Source organism: Thermobia domestica, chromosome 12 (genome assembly GCF_964235325.1).
Source record: "Thermobia domestica chromosome 12, izTheDome1.hap1.1, whole genome shotgun sequence".
Taxonomy (NCBI): domain Eukaryota; kingdom Metazoa; phylum Arthropoda; class Insecta; order Zygentoma; family Lepismatidae; genus Thermobia; species Thermobia domestica.
In genome coordinates, this window is record NC_137465.1 from 31,678,804 (window position 1) to 31,695,302 (window position 16,499).

At 35.3% G+C, this 16,499-nt stretch overlaps 1 protein-coding gene across 2 annotated transcripts in view; it reads right to left on the reverse strand.

The window, feature by feature from the left end:
* LOC145666397 (uncharacterized) overlaps positions 1-15,800 on the reverse strand; it is a 79,811-nt gene extending 64,011 nt beyond the window's left edge. Inside the window, exon 1 of one of the 2 annotated variants that reach the window (XM_081733600.1) lies at positions 15,321-15,800. In XM_081733600.1, the coding sequence (XP_081589726.1) occupies positions 15,321-15,342 (22 nt within the window). In that variant the 5' untranslated portion in view covers positions 15,343-15,800. The remainder of the gene's footprint in view (positions 1-15,320) is intronic. The other variant, XM_081733599.1, reaches the window with a different exon arrangement.
* Between the last annotated feature and the right edge of the window lie 699 nt (positions 15,801-16,499).

Below are 16,499 nucleotides of genomic sequence, written 5' to 3' on the forward strand. Positions count from 1 at the left end.
GTTGTCAAAAAGTTGGGGGGAGAATGGCCCCCATAGCTCCGCCCATGCCTCGGAGTTAAAGGATTAGAAAACCCTGGGTGGAGCCACACACACAAAAAAAAAAAGCCCAAAGCCGTTCCGAACTTACTTAGGAAAATAAGACTGCCTGTATGGTTTACCGAGTGTATGAATTAATGGAAGAGGATACATTTCTGCGGTTCTTTTTCTTCCCACGACCAACTTCTCCAGGTTTTACGGCTTTTTGATAACTTGCTGAAATTGTGCTAGATTTGGGCAGGATGCTAAAAGCAAGATGCTAGGTGCTAGAGACATGCAAATTATGCTAGATCTAGCATCATTATGCTAGATCTGGCAACGCTGTTCCCCACAATAGGCGTGTCGTGCAAGTAACCAATCACACGTCAAGTACTAGCTTTTACCTATTGCTTTCTTCTCACAGCTCAGAACATTGGTAACTACGGATAGACGTACAGCAGTAATTACTTTATGGGAGTTGGAAGGTTATTCTGCAACTGCAGCTAGCAGGCGAGTAGGTGTCCCGGCCTCTACAGGAAGGCAATGGATTCGGAAATATGGTGCTACAGGTCAGACTGGTAATTTACGATCTCCTGGTCGTCCGCATGTGTCAACCGAAGCCCAAGATGCGAGATTAGTAAACGAAACCCGGTTAGACCCACTAAGGACGTCTAGACAGATAAGGGAAGCTTCTCTCTTTCCTGGTAGTAAGCATACAGCTCTGCGAAGGCTTCGTCATGCTGGGTTACGTGGCCGTGTTGCTGCCGTGAAGGAAAAACTCTCAGACAACCACAAAATTTACCGTCTCGCGTTTGCACAGGCGAATGTGGGTCTCAATTGGGAAAACGTAGTTTTCTCAGATGAATCCATATTCACAACATCAAAGGAGGGACGCCGTTTTGTGTATCGTCCGAGAGGCACCCGATATGACCATGGATATGTGGCTGCTTGCAATCGCAGTGGCCATGTATCTATTTTATGTTGGGGTTGGATTTCCAGTCGCGGAGCAGGACAGCTTCATAGAATTGAAGGACATCTGGACAATGCTCAGTACTTAGACATTATCAGTAATATCATGGTGCCATCTGTTTCAGCCTGATGGTGTAATTCAGTTCCAGCAATACCAGTCGCCAATACATAATTCCCGTGTGGTTCAGGAATGGTTCGCAGGGCACCCTGAGATTGATTTAATCGACTGGCCGCCTCGTGGAGCAGACCTCAATCTCATGGAAAATATGTGAGCAGAAGTGAAGCGTACTCTAAGGGAAAGTTGGCCTGAGGCAGATCCACCAAGAACTCAGGATGACCTGTGGCATCTTGTTTCCGAAGCATGGCTGGAGGTAGGGGAAGGAGATAGATTTGTCACCCATGTAATAGATTCCATGCCCACAAGAATGGAGCGTGTAATAAATTCAGAAGGGTCTTGGACACAATATTAATGTCCCCGCCTTAACTCCCGAAAACAGCCCTTTTCAGGGCTACCTAAACGCTTCTGAAAATATTTCTAGAAGTAAACCACTCCTTGTATCCGATTTCTGTGCAATCCTACTAACAAAAGAATAATAATTAGCTGTAGGCTTTGAACTCAAGACCTCTTCAGTGACAAGTCCGTACTCTACCAGTGAGCTAACATGAACACGCAAACCTAACCTGAAGAAACACGACTTTCAATTTCTGGTATTCGATGACAATGATGCTCATATACTTTGCAAATGTTGTATTCAACTTGGGATATTCCGCAACACACACACACACATAAACAAAGCGAAAGAGAGAGAGAGAGAGAGAGAGAGAGAGAGAAAGAGAGAGAGAGAAAGAGAGAGAGAGATGAATACACAAAAGCATATTCAACGTATTCGAATGAGACTCTAAGTAACGACATTCCGTTCTAAAGAGAATTTGTGTTTCTTCCCGTGACGTTAAGGGGATCGGGAAAAGCTATGTGTCTTGAAGCAGGATACGACTTTGGATACTCTGTTTAAACACTTTCTATATCCGTAGGAATATACTGTATTTCACGAATATAAATAACATACTGTAATGAGAATATTGAGAAGTTAAATCTGTATGACAAATAGCTGCAAATAAATACACTACATAACTTATTTATTGCTATTAAACGATTTTCCTAACTTGTATTTAACATTCTCATATATAATAACGACCTACTGTGAAAATTATCTCAGATGTTATATTTTAAACATAATAATTACTATGTTCTGCAATTATTATGTTATATATAAACAACTTATGTATCTTAATGTAATTATTTTATATAATTTTTCATGCATTGCGGAAAATATAATTTTAAAAAAAGTATTGACCCAGATGGGATTCGAACTCACAACCTTATGATTTGAAATCCGACAGCTTACCAATGAGCTAACACAAGGACTTCTAGAACTAAGCTTCTAGCGATGTATAACGGATCTCAAGATAATTATGACATTCATATCCATGACAAACGCTGTTTCTGTTCTACTTTGAATTTTATTTTAGTACTCAGGCGATAATTACGTTCTATTTCTTAACTTTGAGCATTCTTTTGCATATGGAAAGATTCTTTAACGTATTTAAATGCTCCATTACGTATAGAGAGCTAAATGACAAACAAGCATGTGCTCACATTAATAAAAGGTTTCGAAATATTGTATCATTAAGAATTTCAATCCATGTTGCTTTTTTAAACACTTGGTAACAAGTCTTATTATATTTAAAAGAAGAAAAACACATCTGCAAACTTTTTCCTGATTGCAAAGGCTGGCTTGGAGGTTCGAACCTGGCTTACTTTTCCCCGAAGATACCCGAAGCTGGACTTAGAAAATTTTTGCCTCAAAACACCAATAAAGAATGCGCTCAACCTTTTTGAGACAAGGTGTACATAAATCAACAAATGAACGTCAATTTATCTGAAAAGTCCAAGTTTGCGAATTTTTTTCGAGCACTTCCGGTTCGAATTTTAAAATTCTGTTTTCATGGTTGGTAAGACCTAGCTACCCACTTCCCGAAAAAAAAAATGTATCGCTTTTGTGTGAAGCAGATCTTCCGTTTCACTTCATCTCGTGCTTCATCTTAGGAGGGGGGTAATTATGACAGTCGTCACCTCTCACAATTGTGTATATATTATTAAATAAAATTTGTATTTTTATTTTTGTTTCACTTTGTATGTATTTTTTTTTCGTGTTCTGTTTGGAGTCTGGATAAAAAAGAATATCTTTAAAAAACAGAGCAGTAGTCATCTCACTAAAGATCCAAGGACCCTTGCTATCACCATGGCAATTTATCGCTCTCGGGTGGCGGAGAAACCCAAGCCATTTTAACGGACACACAAACACACCCACACAAAAAAAAAAAAAATTCAAAAATTAACAAAAAAATAAAAAAAACAAAATTTTAAAAACTAAGTCAGTTGCTACAAAAAGCGTGCAGCAAAAACACAAGACATAACGATTTCTTCACAACGCCTTTGCACACATATGTATATTTTTATTTATCGTTATTATACAAATATGTTCAGAAAATAAATACTCATAGTTAGTGTCATAGCAACGAAGGTGCTAATATCCCAAATTCCTGCACAACTTAAACTCTCTCTCGTATTAAAATGGACAGTTTGTGTGTATATAAAATGGTACTCTATGTCTTCTCCAAAAAGCAAGTGCAAGGTCCAGCTGGATGCTTTAACTCCGGACTCCAAGTAAAACATAAGGATTCTACGTGTCGTGTAAAATTAAAAGACAAGGTAGAATCTATACTTGCTTTCCTATTGGGAGGCGTTTTCCATTTTCATATAAATCTTTCTTGGCACGAATACTTTCAAGACGCCCAAAGGGACGCCAAACAATTTGTATTATATGGGTCAGTTTGGAAGTGTCCAAATAATCAAAATAAAACTTCTGTTATCATTTTTTTTAAATTGCTCCTTTTCTTAACCCATTTATTCAAATGTTAACTACTACTAACTCAACAGTCATTTGCCCGCAATTAAAGTAACAAAAAAACATAAATGTTTAAAAAATTTTTAGTGGCCAACTTCCCAAAAACGCTACTCATTTTTTTTTAATTTAAAGTTTAATCATGCAGTAATAAACTTATTTAAAGTACATTTTTTTTAAGTGTGTGTTTTAAAAAATCCTAAAATGAATTATAAAAAGTTTCAAGTGCAGTTAAATCATCGTATCTTCATCACTACAGAAACCAGCTTTTTTTTTTATTTTACTCTATTTTAAAAACATCAGTTATTATACATAATCATTGTTAATTAATATAATCTATCAAAAAAAAATCAAAATATAACTTACGTTAAATTATTCTAAATAATAACTTCAAAATATAATTAGTCATTATTAAGTTATTCAGCCCGCTAAAATAAAAGGTATCTCAAGAAACAAAAATAAATTTTACTTTAAAACAAAAAATATTTGTTTTGTTATTAATAAACTACTACTACACTTCCATTGTGTTAAAAAAAAAATATCTCAGATAATTTTTGGTTATTGTACAAAGTATAAAAAATAAAATACATATAACAAAATGTGTGTAAGCAAACATAAAGTATTACAATTAATTTTAAAATCATATTTAAACTTTAGTCTCTTTCTATAGGTAATTATTAAAAAAAATAAGCGTCAACGACCTAAAATAATGTAAAGTATAAATATTGGCCAAGAAAGATCAATCTCTAAAAGTAAATTTGTAATTTAATTTCCTGTGTATTGATCTATAGTAATATATGTTTATGTCAAATGTAAATCACCTATGTAAAGTGTGTAAATACAACTATGGTATTTTTATATTAATATCAATTGCTTTCATAAATGTAAAGCAAAATTATAAAACTAAATTTTATATACTCTAAAAACATATTAATTCACTATACTTCATTTTCCTTGTCAATCTTCTTTCAAGTAACTCAAAATTAAAGGTCATGACCCCTATAATCTTTAAATTTTCATTAAGCAATATTCTATCTTGCTATTCTTCAATACTTTTCTAAAAATTTTCTGTCATTTAAGTAATTAATCAAACTAATCAAACAGCTTCCCCATAAATTCAATTCTGGTATTGTTAATACAAGTACTTTGTACACAATAAAAAAACTGTTCAAATTCTATCAAATAAAATTATGGCAATCAAGTTATAATTTAAAAACTTGTTACAATCTTGCATTTTAATTAAGAAATCATAATTTGGTTTAAAATGCCGTTTGTATTAATGTTACATATCAGCATTATGTAATTTTACAAACATTCAAAATTTCAAAAGTTATTGTAGTATTTTTTTTTTAAATTAATAACCTTTACAGTAAAAGTTCAATAAAATAAGTATGTCATTTTTTTTAAATGCAAATGTTTTCATCAAATGTTGTTACCTGTTGCTATTTTTCTTATCTAAATTAAAAATTCTATCAATATTATCCAAATTCAATATTATCTTTTCTATTCAATCAAGTTCAAATTCCCTGTAATCTCAATTTAGGCAAAACAACAAAGCTTTAAGTATTGCTATATAAAAATCTAGCTGAACTGACTTTCACTTAAAACATTATTTTTTTTTTATTTAATTAACTTGGCAATATTCTTCGTTAATTAATTTCTAATAATTTTTCTAGCTACCCATTTTCGTTTTTTGTATAAATTATACAGCACAATGAAAGTCAGTGCAGCTATTCCCAAAAAATCAAAATTAAAAAAACATTTTCCTTTTTCAGCCATACAACATGTATTATATAAAAAAAAATCGGAAGCAAAGCATTTTTTTTGGCACTTGCAATTTTTTTTTTTATTCCACTTTTAAAACTTTCCTTTCTCCAAAGCCCTAAAATCCGTTCGGAGAGGGGTTGGTCTAAAAATAAAGTAGGAGGGGAAGTCATATTTAGGCAGCCCAGCAAACAAATCCTCACATCTGTAGCGTTTTCAGCTGAACCGAGGTTCGACTCCAGTCGGACTCAAACCCCGGAAAAGCTAATCGTGAAATGTGTGCAACCGTTTTGTCGCAAAAAATTAGAGAAATTGTAAAATTTTCAAAAATCGCCATTTTTGGGCGCCATTTTCTCGAAAACACCATCTTTTAAAATTCTGAAATTTTGTCAGGTGGTTCAACTTTACATGAATAGAAAACACACCAAATACCATTCTCGATCAATGCTTCATGAATTAACTGCAGCCTTTTAAAGTTAGCGAAGTTTCGTTAACTTTGATGTCACAGTTAGCAACACTGGGAACAATAAAGGTGCAATGATTTGATGATGTTTGTGGTTCACATTCATTAAATGATGAATAAAAGGTTTTCTTGACATTTTTTTTTTATTTATTTATTTTGATCAAGAAGGCTCTCTGAAATAGTAAAATGAGCCTTCCCCTATTCCTCCGTTTTCTTAAACCGAAATAATCTGAGGTGGAAATTACGATTACGAAACGCACAAATTTCAAGTTCACTTACTTAAAATGGTCTTAGGAAACAAAATTTCACTGATTTTTTTTTATTTTTTTATTTTTTACATGGACCAATCATTTGCTTGGTTGGTGTCTTCTTCGCCAATAGCATGTAATCGTGCAGGTGCTCCAACAAGTGTTGGCTCACTCACAACTCGTTCAGGAGTGGATCTAGGGGGAAGAAAGTTTTTTCTTTTATATATAAATAAAACCGATCTCAGAGTTTGGAGCTCTTAAAAGTAGCTCTAAGTAGCAGTATTACGCCCCCCCCCCTCCCGTTCCAGAAGTCCGTCCTGGATCCGCCCCTGCGTAGCACATTGTCGATAGTCACAAATGCTCAAGGTCCATGTGGAAGCATAAACACCACTTCAACTTCACGTAATTCATGATTTATTCATAATATTTCTGCTACGCACCACTGGTTATCATACATTTATGTATGTAACAAAAGTTCCTTTCTGCAGATTTCTTAAATCTACACTTTGAATCGCAGAAGTTCGATTTTGGGGGAAGCATGAAGTTAGTTCATGGTGACCCGTTACTGCCATAAAAACTTCGCCATTTTCCGAAAGCCAAAGATGACTTCGTTGAATACCAGTTACCAGTCGCATACTTTCCCTTTTTTTTCTTCCGGAAGTCGTCGAATTCAGTTCCAGGCGACAAAACGAGAGTAATACCCGGAGTTTGTACTTGCACTATACTCTCGAATTCTTCTGCGGTTTTAGTGGGGGCGCGGTGGCTCAGTGGTAGAGCGTTCACCTGCGGTACTTGGGGTCCCTGGTTCGATCCCAGATCGCACCGTGTGGGCTTTGTGGTGGACAAACACCGTGCTCGTGGGTTTTCTCGGGGTTATCCCGTTTCCTCCCACTTTCTGCATTCCACCATTTCATTCATTTCTCATCATCACCGTCTCCTTTAGCCTAACCGGCATAATCGTGGGACGCAAAACTTAAAGATTTCATTTCATTTTTTTTTTCTTCTGCGGTTTTAATACTATGTATCTGTATTTGACTAAGGTTATGCCGCGTTGCCACATTCTTTACATCCCCCTCCCCCCCCCCCTCACCTCAATACCGTCGCAGAAACCCTTGCATGGCCGGTTTCACTGCAAAACCACTGCTTTATCGGACCTGTCAACATCTTAAAGCGATTTTTAAAGGGATGCAGCACCATCAGAAATCACTGACACGGTTTGGGAAATTGTAGACAGTTATTTTCTCGCATTCAAACCTTTTTCTATAAAATATATTTTAGCTTTTCTTCAAGTATTTTTAGAACCTTGTCTACGGCTATGAGTACATGAGCCGAATCGTTTGTTTTATCGTCGTTTATTACAACAAAACTGTCAATTGTTTCATATTCCGGTGATAACTCTGAATTTCACTTTGCAGAATAACAGTCCAGTTTTCAGCGAAGTTCACATGAAGTAAAATAGAATTTGTATCTTGAAATTTTATACGTTGCTTTTCGGTAGCAATTAATTCTCTTTGGATTTTCTTGATGTAGTCATGAATTACAATTCTTACAGTTAAACCAGCAATGTACGATACAAAAACTGAAAGTGGCACAGTTTTTTAACGAGATTATTGTTTTCCCATATGACATACGTAACACTTTCATTTTCATCAGGATCAATAATTAAAGACTCCACGCTTATTCCTTCCTCTCCAGAACATTCACCAAATTCTTGAAGAAGACAGTTGTCATTTTCTACGGATCATACTACTAAAGGAAATAGGTCACTCATGACAGCTTCAATACAGGCTGCACCTTTGATTTGTAGCAACGCAGTAGCAGCTAACTTAAAATTTGTACAATACACACGCACACATACACACTTCCCTCGCAGGTTGCGGACTGACACACTTTAGTCGAATACTGTAAAATTCCGAGTGACCCATTCCTATGTTGGGATTGTTCTGTTTAAAAAGTCAGTAAATTTCTTTGGAACGCGTAAGAAAACGATTCGATTTTTTAAATTTTTTATCCTTTTTCGATCACTGTAATGACATCGCGCTTAATTGAGAATTTGTCTGGAGCATTCCAATTCATCACTGAGGTAATAGTTCAGGCTTTTAGTAGATCATCAGAATTTATTGGATGGCCATTCCAAGTAAACTTAAAATTTGTATGTTTCGTAATCGTAATCTCCACCTCAGATTATTTCGGTTTAAGAAAACGGAGGAGTAGGGGGAGGCTCATTTTACTATTTCAGAGAGCCTTCTTGATCAAAATAAAAAAAAAAAAAATAATAAAAAAAAAAACAGTCAAGAAAATCTTTTATTCATCATTTAATGAATGTGAACCACAAACATCATCAAATCATTGCACTTTTATTGTTACCAGTGTTGCTAACTGTGACATCAAAGTTAACGAAACTTCGCTAACTTTAAAAGGCTGCAGTTAATTTATGAAGCATTGGTCGAGAATGGTATTTGGTGTGTTTATTATTCATGTAAAGTTGAACCATCTGACAAAATTTCAGAATCTTAAAAGAAGGTGTTTTCGAGAAAATGGCGATTTTTGAAAATTTTACAATTTCTCTAATTTTTTGCGACAAAACGGTTGCACACAAAAGCGATACATTTTTTTTTTTTCGGGAAGTGGGTAGCTAGGTCTTACCAACCGTGAAAACAGAATTTTAAAATTCGAACCGGAAGTGCTCGAAAAAAATTCGCAAACTTGGACTTTTCAGATAAATTGACGTTCATTTGTTAATTTATGTACTAAAAGATACGCATGCGCAAACCAAACTATAATAAAATATAGTTTATTTATATCCCTATGTACATATTACAACAAGAATTATTACTCTACCTGTCTCCACAGCTGAATGGTGGGGCCCCGAAGTTGACCATTTTCCATGTCTTCTACAATTCATAAATTGCACTCTCCGTCTTTGATGGCTCATTACTTGGCGGGAATTTTTTTTTCGACAAAACAAAAAAATATGGGCCTCTTAAAAACATGTCTAGTTGCTATAAAAAAAGTTTCAACAATATCTGAGATGGTGATGGTACATGCTCTGCCTGAATTGAAATGGAAGGCAGCATATATTCAGTAATATACTAATGAAAAATGAAACTCAACTTATTGTTGACTTGAGTTTAACGTCCCGTTTAGCAGCGTGGCTATTTGAGACTTGGACCAACTAATTAACTTGGAATCGAAACCACGTGAGCTCCCAACCCGGAAACTTAAATTATATCGGTGGACAGTCCTGTCCCCTCTCTCCCAAATCGAAATATGAAATGAAGTTACTTCGGAAGTGTAAATAATCTAAGGATATTTCAAAAAAGTTTTCTTCTTAATTTCTCTACTCTCCCCTTCCAACCTATTCTTCCTTTCCTAATAGTAGAAGCTGCGGGTACACAGCAAATGTAACTAACATGTTTCAAGAATAATGCAGAAATGTACGTACATAAATCTTTTGATGTTCATCATCAAAGCATCCATTGAGTTTCTACAGGGACGGGACGTGGCCACATATGCAATATTTACACTATTACAACGATCCAAAAATTGGTCTCATTGTTTTGTTTATATTATACAAGTTGTTGTTAGTATTTTCATTGCTTATATCCTTTTAACTTTGGAAATGGTCCGCTTACTTCGTAAAAAGATACAGGACATTAAGTGTAATGTTATTCTGAAACGTACATGTGTAGCTGATTTTCTTGATACATTTATATTTGTACAGCACTAGCTTTCAGCATTTGAACTTTTCTATATTTGGATCCAGAGCAACGAGTTCGATTCCTTAAATGCAACAGTTATTTATTACGCACAAAGTGTACACGAAGAAATAATTTTTTTCCACTCGTTATCGAACATTTCCATGCATTTCCTTTACAAATTTACAATTTACCCTCATACCCATCTTCATTTTCACTGCAAATAGTATATATGTCTTTTGAAATCACAAGAAAAGATGTCATATGTTTCTTGATAACACATTCCGGCCAATTTGATGCTTTTTTTTTTTTTTTTAAATAACGCCGTTAACGGGAGAAAGTTTGCCTTCGGGCAATTTCAAGGAGAGCGCTAACACAAACTATTCAATAAAATAAAGTTCGCTTTCATCATTGAAAGCAAAAGAGACACCATGTTTTTGAGTGGTGGGACAGTTCGTGTGTGTGTGTAACAGGCCGTTAGTTCATATGAGAGAAAATCATAATTCGAAACTTTTCAGCACAAACGATTGCCTTGAAGAAATTTCTGAATACGTTTGTTCTTGGAAATGTCCCAACAAACTTGACCACATTTTATTTTGTTGTAACTGTGCTAATTTTACGGAAGAGAATTCATATTTGGACATTTTTCAGCGCAAACGATTGCCGTAAAGACCTTTTAAATAAGTTTGATTTTGGAGATATTCCTGAGTCAACTTGACATCAAGTTCGCGGGGACATTTCCTTTTGTAATAATGAAGTTATTTTTATTCCACAAACACTAAAGATCGAGTACTCTCCAGTACAAATGCAATACATGATCAGAACTGTACCAACTGAAAGTGTACTGGCCAACTTGACAATGTACCGGCCAACAAAGTGTTCCGGCGGTATCGTAGGAAATTACTATTTTATGCCTGGAAGCGTGGTCACTAGTATCAAACCATTACGAGGGTTACTAAGGATAAAACGAGTGATTGCAATATCAAGTTTGTGCATAATTCTCGATCATGCGTATACCTTCGGTTTGCTGATGCGCCTCTTCCTTACGGACGCGCCCTTTCCTATGCTCTTGTCCGACTCGGTTAGATAACTTTCTCGCTCTTAGTGGCGACCGTATCTTTTTGGCTCAATCGTTTTATGGTATCTGGACACTTAGTTATATCTGGGATATTATTTAGTTTCTCTCCCAAATCCTAGTTGTAACTCTTGGCTCACTTGGTAAGGTACTGCTGTATTGCCGGACCACACGAAAACCGAGGAAAGAAAGAAAGAAAAAAAGGAATAATATACAGAGTGGCCCAAAAGTAGATATACAGACCTAAATATATAAAACATACAGGAATGTATACCTACTTTTGGGCCGCTATATTTTCTCCCCCAAAAGACTAGGTTGTGACCCTGGCTCACTTGGTAGTGATTATTGTTCGAAATACAGCGTGGACATACGCCATAAAAACTAGTGCATAAAACATGAACCAACTTGTGCTAGGTGACCACTAAAAAGCACAAATGCTATCTGACCGAGTCTGGGCTGGAGCGCAGCAGGCAGGGTGCGTCCGTACGGAGGAGGCGCGTCAGCGGCGGGAGTTATATGCATAAACGAGGAACGTGTAAATACACTTTATGTCATAAAATCCATAGCTTCTGTGTTGCACTACCTTTGGGGAGATACTAAATGCCATTCAAAAACGTACCGAAATGTACTAAATTAGGTTAGATTCCATTAGGATTGGTAAGATGTTCGTCTTCCTTTCTGAAGTTTCAATTCATAGCAGGGTGGATTGATTTAAATCACGATATAAATCAAGATTTAAATCACTTGATTTTTTTAATAAAAATCGTTGATTTAAATCGAATTCCGAAATAAATTAATTTAAAGTGAAAATAAGTAAAATCCCGTTTCTGTTCTGTTATTTCGATTATGGAAGTTAATAATCATAATACAATGAGACTCAAATGTACAGTATAGTATGAAAACAAGTGTCATGCACGGGATGATTAGGGAAAATCCCGTTTTGAACAATCCTGCTTTCTTCTTTTCGTAACATTGGGTTTCGGTTTTAAAATCGTTAACTATTCCAACGGGGAAATCACCATCGACATTTAAGACGAAAATTCTTTTTTGTGCGTGTCTGTTTGTTTGTTCCCAGATAATAGGGCATATTTAGAGGGGTCCTATCCCCTCTCCATTTTTTTATTTTTTTAACTTTAGGCGAAATTTATGTATTTCATGCCGCAAGCTAGTTCTGAGTTTTTTAAAATAGACCCCTGCCAAATATCAGTAACTTTTGTGATAAAAAATGTCATTTTGATAAACGTTGCTGTACTTTTTCCTTAATGCTTAACCTTTTAAATTATATCACCTAGTTTTAGGTGATAGGGTAGAGTGTTCATTATTCGATTAAAAAAGTACCAATAAGGCTTTTTACTTCATTTTCTTCAAGACTGGAGGCATTTTAGAACACGTTACATATGCTTTCACGCCTTTCTGCGTTAAGGCATAGTGTGTGATGACGTCATAAGTTTAAAAAGATATTTTTTGTTATGCGTATTATTATTATTTTTTGGCGGGTTACATTTTGCACTCAGAAGACTTGAAATTTTGCACACTCGTTCAGTGCACCCCTTAATAATTTTCAGATGTTTTCAGATCTCTGTGCGGAAACAGCAGGGTCCAGAGGGGCAAAAATGTTTTTTTTTTTTAAAAAAAAGAATATTTTTAACACAAAATTGCTTTTTTCGTGTTTTTCCCGTCTCAGATGGAGACATATGAATGGTACCGTTTTAAAGGCTGTTCTGTTCTGAAGAAAATGATGTACGTACTATGCTCCTAGGATAAATAGGGATGTCTTAGGAAACTGTTACCTGAGATCCTGTTTTGTACTGGAATCTGGGGTATTTGGGGAATATTATTTTTCGCGGGCTTACTTTTGCAGCTACAAGATTGAAATTTTGCACATTTCCTCAGTATTTTTCAGATTTGTTTCAGATCTCTGCCTTAAAACAGGGGGAGGAGTTTACAGAGGTAAAAATTTTTAAAAAAAGATATTTTTAATAGAAAATTCCTTTTTACGTGATTTACCCGCTCCAGATACATGATGGAGACATTTGAAGGGTACCGTTTGAAAATTTATTTTATTCTGAAAAGAATAATGTACAAATCATGATCCTAGGATAAATAGGGATGTCTGAGGAAATTTTTATATTACATCCGGGTCATTTTGGGTATTGTGGGGATGTTCTTAGCTCATTGTTAAATAGTTTTCTCACCCTTACTACTCAAGATAGAAGCTTGAAATTTTGTACACACATTTAGTACACCCCTTAGTATTTCCCAGTTGATTTTGAGATCTGTGCGTTAACACAGGGGAATCCAGAGGGGATCAAAATTTAAAAAAAAAAAAAAAAAGATTTAAAAAATGCCGATTACTCTCAAAATTCCCCGCTTCAGGGACATGATAGGGAAATGTGAATGTTACCGTTTCAAAAGTTGTTCTATTCTAAACAGGGTGATGTATGTACCATCATCCTAGGATAAATAGGGATGATGCTGTAGCTGCTTGACTGAAAGTCTATAATTTACCTTTAAAAAGAGCCATAATTTAAAAGGGTTAAGAAACATTGTTTGGGATTGATATAGGTTCACGATTGGGGATAATTCAAAATTCAACCCCAATACTTTCATTTAAATGGCATAATTAGCATTTAATACTAATTCCTAATGCTTTTCTTTAGTTCGCGACTTGTATTATACGAGGAGAAAGATTTGATTTAAATCAAAAAAATCGATTTAAATCAAAAAAATCGATTTAAATTTAAAAAATCAACAAAAATGATTTTTTAAAAAAAAATCATGATTTTTTTCCACCCTGATTCATAGCAAGATTTTACTTTGATTCAGTGACTTCAATCGGTTCTTATATGTTCAATCACTATCTGGAACTGTGTGTGTCTCAGTCACTTGTTGACACTATATTTACCTTTGGCGCTGTCACGTGATATACAGTCCACTTTTCACACACAACTTCATTGTTAAAAAAACTTATTTACTTACGCTACGAAAAATAGTTAAGCGATCGTCAGCGAGTGAAGCAGGTTAGAAGCCCGCATGGCTCGGTTTGTCCCACTTTTACCCCCATGATAATACCACGTAACATTACCTTACGATCAGGTGGAGTAACTTGAATGTGATTCCTAAACTGCTCCGAGAACCGGGTCAGATGAATCAGTTGCAGTCACTATCCGAGTCAAAATAAAAACTTGCCCAGTTTCCAGACTTACGATAAACTGTTTCCCTGTTTAGTAGACTATGCCTTTACAAAATTTCAACAACTGGCACCACTTATTTTTGTACAATTCTATAAACCTTAACATGTTCGCTGTTGAGGACGCGCGCCGAGAGGCGTCCGGCGCGTATGCCAAATTCAGTACTGGACGCCGACGGGCGTTCTCAGCAGCGAACGTGTTAAGCACGATATGTCACAATCTTGTCATTTACGAACCATTTAAACATTGTCTTTCCCATAAATCGTAACAAGTGTACCTCTTCGTCAAATAGTCCCTTCCGCCTGCATATAGTGCCGCTTACAACCTGACTTGCACTCACTCTTCTTCATAAACCAAAATAAATTTTCCAATTCATCTGGTAAATTTTCTAAAATTGGTCCGGCGATATAGCAGTTAACCCTTGATTACGGATTATCTGTAACTGTGATGTAGCCATTGATTGTTAGGTTTCGTTAGGTCGGAACTGTTAACTGTCATTCCCAGTAATTGTTTACAACGACTCACTATAAGCATAGTACCAACTTCGAAGTCGTCGATGGATTCGGGGAGATACTAAATGCCATGCGCAATAGGAGTGAATTTCTAAGAAATAATTACATGACAGCCTGTAATCATTTCCAGGACACATCAGTTTGAACGCATATTATTAATCTGTACGTAATTATTTGGGCATGTACCAGGATCATAAGAGTACAGTACGTCTTAGGGACTGATTTGACTGACTAAGGTACATTTTTTTTTTTTTTTTTTTTTAATTTGGAGGAGTATTCTTAACCTGCACTGTGAGGAATTTTCAATCTGAACTCAAGTTCATTTGTTCTAGCGCTATATTATTAAATCTACGTGCTTTCGGCTGTGCTTAAGTAAATCTGCACTATCATTGACAGAAGCAGTCAAAAACACATATTACCTGCAGTCTGTTTCTGTTCCATCTTAAAATACCAAACATCACGTGCTTCAGTTACAAAAATTACGAATTACACATTATTTGAATAAATTTCAGGTAACACAGAACACAAATATAGCAACACAGTGCTTCATATTTTCTGCTCACAGGGTTGCCAGGTGAGTGTATTTGATAAAGTACCTAAGATTGCCAACTCAGTATCTAGATATTCTCATAGATCGAGGACCGAAGTATTCTTTCTGTTTTCCCTTCTCTGCCTCATTTGAGGTTTTTATACAAGTGTGGACTGACCATAGTAAAGTTATGGAACTTTCCACAGGGGCCGGTCCATTACAATTCATAAAACTTGTCAAAATATATAACTGCCAGTCAGCTGCCAAAATTTTGTTTTGTATCAAGTTGAAAATAAACAACCAAGTACACAAAAAATCTTTCTCTTAAAACAGTAATATACAAGCACAAAGTAGGTTTATCTCGAATTGAATATAGTTTCATTTACAAGAGCGTGGATATATTAATTTATAAAGGACCAATTTAAATATATAAAATTATAAACGTTATTGTTGGATAACAAAATATAGGGGCTACATTTGTTGAAAGGGGCCGGTTGGTGGAATTGTTCCACAGTAAAAATTTTATCCCAGTCCGTCGCTGTTTTTATATATTCTGATGTAGATGTAAATCGATCTCTCCAGCCCTACGAACTCTTGTTTCAGCATGAATTAATGTGTAATAACACCATTGACAGTTTATCCAAGTCCCTTTTTTCTATCCTTATATAAAACACAATGTGTCAATTATTTAAGTATGATATTTTTAGCCATGAATGCCATGCTTCAAGAGGCTTGATAGTACATGGTATGTGCAGCATTCGTAGGTTTCCTTAAGAAAATTTCCCTCGACTGATACAAAATTTTCCCTTTTCTTATCAAATTTTCCCTGGTTCGATGAGTTTCCAATTTCTATGACAGGAAGTTACATGATAAGATTAATTTAGCCATATTAAAGAAAGTGCTAACCATATATATATATATCGCACCCCCAGAATATTAGTGTCGTAACTCAAAAAAGTTGATTTTACAGGAGAGGCAAAAAACAGTTTTTACATTGAAATAATCCTTAATATTTTTGTTTCTATTTAAGACCATAACTTTATTTAAACACATGTATTAGTACATACTT